Source organism: Myxine glutinosa, chromosome 5 (assembly GCF_964187855.1).
Source record: "Myxine glutinosa chromosome 5, kmMyxGlut1.1, whole genome shotgun sequence".
NCBI lineage: Eukaryota > Metazoa > Chordata > Myxini > Myxiniformes > Myxinidae > Myxine > Myxine glutinosa.
Window position 1 is genome coordinate 115,992,094 of NC_136265.1, and position 7,733 is coordinate 115,999,826.

The following is a 7,733-nucleotide window of genomic DNA, read 5'->3' on the forward strand; positions in this document are numbered from 1 at the left end:
GATGCCGTGTGTTTGAGGATTGAACAGGTGTGATTGCACAGGTGTGCAACTGAACAGGTGTGTGGAGCAGTGTATGAGTGAGTGAAGGTGATTGTGTATTGTGCTGACCCAATGGTCCAGGAAGAGGAGGAGGGTGCAGGTGGCACCAGGTGTGAGTGCACAGGTGTGCAACAACAGGTATGGAGAATGGTAGTGTGGAATAAATGGAGTATTGGAATGGATGGTCATGGAGTGAGTATGGTGGAAAACTGTGGAGTGGAGTGGATGGTGCGAAGGTGTGAATGGGGGAAGGATGGACCCCCATCACGGATACCCGGGGCGGGTAGTGTAAGTGTTAGGTAAGAGGGTATAGGTAAATTGTGGTTGGATATTGGCATCTGTGGTGCGAGTGGAAGAATGGTATTTGGATGGGTGCATTAGTGTTGTGGAAATGGCTGGGCGTGTAGCCTGTTAGTGTGTGTAGTTGGTTTGAGCACTCCACCACTGTGAGGATGTCGGCCAGGTGGGGCCGCAGGTGGGCTCTGGGAGCCGGTAGTAGTTGTTGTGGATGGGGCCCGAGGATCCGGAGGACGGACCTGGGTAGCCCAGTGCCAGAGGGCACCAAGGGGTGACAGAGCCAGGAGGGGCCTTCCCCAGTAGATAGGTTAGGTTAAGGAGCTAGGTAAGCTCGGGTGGCAACTGCAGTGGTGGAGGTGTGCAGGTGGGTAGACCTGCTGGGAGAGCTACACGTCACAGCCCAGAAATTGTGCGAGAGCACCGGGAGATGAATCGGGGGAGTGAGACCCCAAATTGAGAAGCACCACAGTTTGGTCAATGGGAATTGGTTTTTAGAACCCATAGTGTAAGTAGCCAATGGATTGGCAGGGAAAGACCCCAGGTAGTGTAAAGTGTGTTAAAGTCATTTAGAGGATAGTTAGGAAGAAGGATCTCCTCGCACCATCTGCATCCACTCACCTGAGGTGACAGGTACTCCACACCATGCCATGTTTTGATTATTTTTTACTGTGCAAATGTTTGGATTGTGAGACGCATCATGACGTGGGTGTGACATTGTGCTTTGTTGTTCCATCTCTTCCTCCTTATGAGGATTGATGACGAATTGGGTGATGGCAAATTTTGGATAGTGGGGGAGTGAAGACGAATTTGGTATAAGGAAAATAAGGGGAAGACGTGACGGTAGCGACGGATTGGTAATGTGTAGATTTTTGTACATATGGGGTGAGGGCAAGGGTAGTGTAGGTGACAGGGGGGTGACGTACGGTAGGGACGAGCTTTCTCATTTCGCTCTCTGTACGCATTTTGCCTTGCATTGCCTTATTGACGTGTACCATTGTGACCTTACCCCTCGCTCATTTCTCTTGTCCCCCTTTTGTCTCCCACATGACCTGTGCGCCATTGGGCGCTGAGGGGAGCGTGCGTGAGTCGGCCATTGTGCGCCCGGAACTCTCAGAACCAGCTGTCTGCATCGATGCACCACATTATGGACCACATGTCTGTGGCCGAGCACCACTTATGGACCCCATGGGTTGGGGCATGGCCCCTCTGCTGGAACCGGCCATGAGGGCCCGAAATCTTGCTGGCGGACCTTGGCCACAGGGCACCGATGCCCCACAGGTGAACCACACGTAGTCGGCCCTGTGGGCCATAAATAAAATAAATAAAATGGACACGTTTGGGCAAGCTTTATTGCAAATAGGCCGCCAGTAAGAAAATGAAAGAAAGACAACAACTGGAAGACAATAATAATAACCAGCAGAGGGAGCCGAAGAGCAAGAGATCACCTGCAGGGTTAGGGGTTGTTGATTTATTTTTTATTGTTGAACATTCTTGAACAATGGTGACTGCACCGATTGGTGCTTGGGTGTGTATTGGTGCGTTTTTGGGTGCTTTAATGGTGCATTGATGCAGAGCAGACTGTCTCCCCCCCAGAAAGAACAATTACAGGTCATGGGTTAGTTTTGTAAATAAAAATAGCGTCATTGTAAATAATGCTCCCCACCGTCAGTGTATAGTTTGAAGACCAATTCCGCAATTCGGTTAACTGTGGGCGTAAGTCTGTTAGGCAGGGTGCAATGGAGCAGCGGGACACATTTATTTATGTTTTAAAAACTGTCGCACTCAGGGTCAGGTTAAAAGTAGAGGGAACTACACCTACGTGTCACACTAAATAAAAGTTGTAGGCCCAGGACGTGCCTAAGAGGAGGAGGGTGCAGTGTTGCGGATATGAGGACTGTATATTTTTTTGATTGTGTGCTTTATTATTATTATTATTGTTATTCTGCGCCTCCTGCCTCCGGAGCTGTGTAAAGGTCAAAGGGCATCCCATAATTAGTCCACAAGCATACACGTCAGCCAATAATAGAATACCCCTGTTCGATAGTTATATCTTATTCTGTGTTTTAGGGTAAGGCTGTGTCTCCCATTAATAGAAGTACTCCATTGCACCAAGTGAAAGAGATAGATTCCCTTCATTCCCATTCCCAAAACCTCCATTCCCCCTTTTCGTCGATTAGAAACTACCTCCGCTCCAATTACCGCCATTGACCACGAGGCAGGGTCGGAGAAGAAAGGCGTGTCTCCACCTCGTCATAGAGGGGAGGAGTGAGCCAGCCCCACTCGACCAACCATGAGCCAGGGGTTTGGCTAGAGAGGGCGGAGGAAGAGCGATCGGGGAGGTTCGCAAAGGTTGAGGGGCGGGGCCTATATAACCCAAGGCAGGGCGTGTCCACCAGAGATGAGCTTTTACCGGCAGACGAAAGGGAGCCCAAGCCGTTGAGACGAGAGGAGGTCCAAGGCAGATGAGCTTTTACAGGCAGATGAGAGGGAGTCCAAGCCGTTGAGACGAGAGGATGTCCAAGGCAGATGAGCTGAGAAGAGAGAGGGTCCAAGAAAGAGCTGAGTTGTGAGGTCCAACAAGCAGAGATCATTCAAGGAAGCACCAAGCCTGCTATTTGTCACCTTGCTCGCGAGCGGCAGCGTCTACAGCAGCAGCAGCAACAACGCTCGCCAACCGCTTAGGGACCTGGACGGCAGTTCGGAGCAGGGCCGCGAAGGAACGGCGGCTGCCCAACGTGCGGATCGTGCTGCCGGACCCAGTGGACTTTCCTCTCCTTCCAGCCAATTCCTGTCATCATTCCCCGTGTGAGTCGTCTTCGTTTGTTCTGTCCTGGGTAGGTAATTAAGTCTGTATAAGCTAAAGATTGCACTGTGTCACCTGCGTCTTATGTGTTGTAAATAAACGTGACTGCTTGCTTCCTACTTATATGTGTAAATAATAAATCCAATTACTCTTCTGTCCGTCTTCTCGTCTTATTCCTTTTCCTCTTTGCATTCGGTCGTTTTAGAGTTTTCCAGATTGGGCAGCTGCGGTGTGATACGGCCAAAGTTTGGGGTGAATCGGGTGAGTTGGGGAAGAATCGGGGGAACTGTTAGGTCGCGGTAATACACCACCGCTCGGTCAAAATAACATCTTGTCCGGGACCCGCAACAATATGTTCATCAAACATCTTTGCGTCCTCACTCCAATGTTGTTGTTTCGTGTTGTTAGCCTGTGTTGTTAGATCCCACAGCCTGTGGCTGCTGGTTGCATAATTTCTCTGGAATGCTGAAGCAGTGCCCCAATTACCAGTGAGCTGGTACTCAATTTGCTGATCTCGGAAGGATGACAGGCTGAGTCAACCCACCTGGCGTTAATTCAATGATCGACCGGGATTTGAACTCGGGATCCGAGGATCCCAAGCCGGCACCCGAACCACTAGGCCAACACCAGGCTAGTCTCACCCCCAATGTTGAATCACCTTTCCATGTTCTAGACTACATGCTGTACAATATAGAAGTTGAAGGCACTGGTTAGACCTTTGTACACTCACCTTTCCTTCTAGATATGAAATTAAGGTAATGTGTGATATTAAACACCAGTTTCCAATGAAAGGATGGAATCAAATGAGGCCGAGACGCATCAGGAAAACCGTTCACTGTTGTGATCTCATCTATATTCGTGAATTTTCCATGGAAAGGATGTTCATGGGATGATGCTGTTTTGCCATGATAATTTGTTTAACCTTCCCAATCCAGGTAAAGTGGGAGACTGGAAGGACTACTTCACCGTGGCTCAGAGCGAGCGGTTCGATGACGTTTACCGTGAGAGGATGGTGGGACTAGGCCTAGACTTCATTTGGGACCTTCCTGCACGAAAACCTACCTGTTCGGTTGAGCTCGTTTGAAAGATTCGTTCATCGAATGAAAGAAAAACAAAGTAAATTGGTGAACTTTGCTTGCGAGGAAATGTTCTTTTTTAAAGATGGCCATATATCGATATATTTTTTACTTCGTAACCCTATATGGTATAATATTTACTGATGAATGACCCACATGTGGAATCTAAGGCCTTCAATGTCATTTGCATCATGGGACAGGAAGCTGAATGTCAGAGTTTGCTTTTGCTCATCGCAGGCTGATTGAAGGTTTTGTCTTTCACCTGCTCTCTTGTGGTCTCCTGTCTCACCTTTTACGTCAATCTCTCCACTTCCAGATTAAAGGTGTTTCACCAGAAATCCTCACCTGTTACCCTCCCCAAATGTAAAATGGATCACCTCATGGTGCCTCCTCGGGTCACCACCATTCGTTCCATACTCTCGCTGACTCCAGAACCCACTTCCCAATCTTCCACTACACATTCTAATCATGTACCATGCTTGTGCCACCCTTTGCCACCCTTTGACCCTCCTGTCAATATGGTAATTTGCAGCTCTTTGTTGCACCTTAGCCGAAATGTGATTTTATCATAAATCTACAGTGAATTTATACCTGATTACAATATATACCGTTTACTATACTTTTAACCTGTTTATTACAATATATGCCTGTTTATTACGGTTCGTGCCAAACAGACAGAAAACCCATGATTGGGTGACAATATTACGAAATGGAGCAAACGTGGACGTCACCGAAACTTAAAAATTGACACGAGGTGGAAATATCGCCGCCGCCTTTGATGGTAGTGGGTATTACAAATCATCTTCCTTTATTTTATGATATGGAGTATGAGATATTACGTATGATCAATAAAATTTTCTTTCAAAAATGACTAAAAATATAAAGTGTATTTCCAGGACTGTGCCGCAACACATTGCCCACTGGAGGAAGACCAGGAATTGCACTCCCGTCCTCCGTGCCCCCCCGGGCAGGAGTGCCCACCAGTACACATAATACCAGAAAAGGCCTACATATGTGCGGACTCATTGGCAGACTAAAAGGTTAGAGATTGTCATCAAGGAAATGGAACGATACAAAAGAGGTGTTCCTCGGACTGCGCAGGAAAAGGTCACTTCACCACAAGACATGAGAATATGGTTTATTATTCAGGATGATGCCAGTCCTGAGAAAAGACACATGACGGCACACCTGGAGTTTGCAAAAAGGCACGTAAAAGACTCTCAGCGTATGAGGCAAAATATTCTGTGGTCTGATCGCCACCATCAATGATCTGATCTGATCACTACAACAACACCATCACGACCATGAAGCATGGTGGTGGCAGCATCATGCTATGGGGATGATTTTCAGCGGCAGATAATGGGAGACTTGTAAGGATAGAGAGAACAATGAATGGAGCCAAATAGAGGCAAATTTATTTGCACAAAAAAGGTGGAAAAACATCCTTGCAACTACAGACCAATCAGCCTGCTCTCAATAATCAATCAGCAAGGCCATGGAATCCGTCATCGCTTCTGACATCAAAGCCTTCCTCTTCTCCAATGGCTTGATCTCTGATCATCAATTTGGATTCAGACCAGGTCACTCTACTCTGGACATGCTGCTTCTGCTGTCTCAACAATGGATGGAGGTCCTCAATGCCAAACAGGAAATCAGAGCTGTCTCCCTTGACATATCATGTGCCTTCAATACGGTCTGGCACCCCGCTCTGCTCACCAAACTCTCCTCCTATGGTATCCATGGAAATCTCCACTCATGGATTGCGAACTTCCTCTCTGGTGTGGCCCTGAATGGAATTCTCTCATCTCCCCTTCCTGTTCAGCCTGGAGTTCTCAAAGGTAGTGTTCTGGGCCCTGTGCTATTTCTGGTCTTCATCAATGATTTCACCGACTCTCAGGAAAATCCTCTCTATCACTTTGCTGATGTCTCCACTCTCTAATGCTCCATATCTCAACCCTCAGATCGGCAGGCAGCAGCCTCCTCACTCTCTGCAGACCTGGACAAAATCACAGACTGGGCAAACAAGTGGAACATGTCTTTCAATCCTGACAAATCGCACACTCTTACAATGTCTCTCCGAAAAGACCGACTGGACAACCCTCCCTTCTACTTTCTCAACAATCGTCTTGAAGACGATCTGTCACTCAAGCTTTTGGGTCTCACTGTCTGCCATGATCTTTCCTGGGAAAACCACATTTCCAAGTTGGCCTTCAAATCCAGTCGCCGACTGGGCATCCTCCGTCGTGTGAAGTCCTTCCTTGGCACACCTGAGCTCCTCACCACATACAAAGCTTTCATCCACAGCTCAATGGAATACTGTTCCCCCCTCTGGTCTGGTGCTCCTGCCTCACACCTAGCTCGGCTTCACACGGTTCAAACAAAAGCATTCAGAATCATTGGAATCTTCCGCGATGAAGCTGATTCTGAGGGCCTTTCACTCTTTCTCACCACAGGCAGGTAGGTGGACTTTCTGTCTTCTACGGACTCCTCTCCAGCCTAGCTCCCCCTGCTCTATCTGTGCTCTGGCCCCAAAATATTCTTGCAGGACGCACAAGATCTGCCAGCAACCCTCTTCTAGTGAAACTGCCTAAATCAAGACTCTCTGTTCACCTTCACTCTTTCATTCCTCTTTTCTCCTGCCTCTGAAACAAACTCCCTCAATCTCTTCAATCCCTCTCCTCCCTCCAGGTCTTTAAAACAGCTGTTCACCGCCATCTCTTATCTTCCCCCATCCAAAACCTTGATCTTTTCTACCCCTGTTAAAACGCCCTAAATCCTCCTCTTTCAATCCCCAACTTCTTTCCTTGAAATTCCTAGTAGTGTTCATTTGCTTTATATCGTGTACCCCTTCCTCCTCCCCCAGCCCTCCCCGTTCCACAGATCTACCGACGTCCTTGTTCTCTACTGTTGTTGTGCTTGTGCTTCTCTCTCTCTCCCCCTCTTGTCCCCCGCTTCCTTGTGTGTTTTATGTGTCTGTGCATGTTTTCATGTTCAATGTGTTAGCTCTCATACGAGCTTCGATTCTGTAACCAAAAAATATATATATAATCCTTAAGGAGAACCTGCTGCAGAGTACAAAACACCTGAGACTGCGGCGAAGATTTACATTCCAACAGGACAATGACCTCAAGCAAACAGCCAAAGCAACACTGGAATGGCTTCAGAACAAGAATGGTAAAGTCCTTGAGTGGCCCAGCCAAACCCCAGACTTGAATCCCATTGAGAATCTGTGGAAAGACTTGAATATTGCTGTTCACCGACGCTCTCCATCCAACTTGACAGAGCTTGAGGAAATCTGCAGGAAGAATGGGAGAAATTCCCCAAATTCCGATGTGCAAAGCTGATACAGACATATCCAAGAAGACTCGTAGCTGTAATCGCTACCAAAGGAGCTTCTATGAAGTATTTGCCAAAGGGGTGAATACTTGTGTAAATTAGATATTTCTGTATTTTAGTTTCAAAAAATTTGTAAAGGATTCTAAAAAAAAAAATCCACTTTGACATTATGGGGTATTCTG

The 7,733-nt window shown here is 47.4% G+C and overlaps 1 protein-coding gene across 2 annotated transcripts in view; it reads left to right on the top strand.

Moving 5' to 3' along the window:
* The window catches only part of LOC137427197 (amine sulfotransferase-like), a 490,514-nt gene extending 485,426 nt beyond the window's left edge, over positions 1 to 5,088 (top strand). The window contains exon 6 of one of the 2 annotated variants that reach the window (XM_078778585.1): positions 4,075 to 4,373. In XM_078778585.1, the coding sequence (XP_078634711.1) occupies positions 4,075 to 4,223 (149 nt within the window). In that variant the 3' untranslated portion in view covers positions 4,224 to 4,373. Of the gene's footprint in view, positions 1 to 4,074 lie in introns of both variants that reach the window. The other variant, XM_068116453.2, reaches the window with a different exon arrangement.
* The last annotated feature ends 2,645 nt before the right edge of the window (positions 5,089 to 7,733 follow it).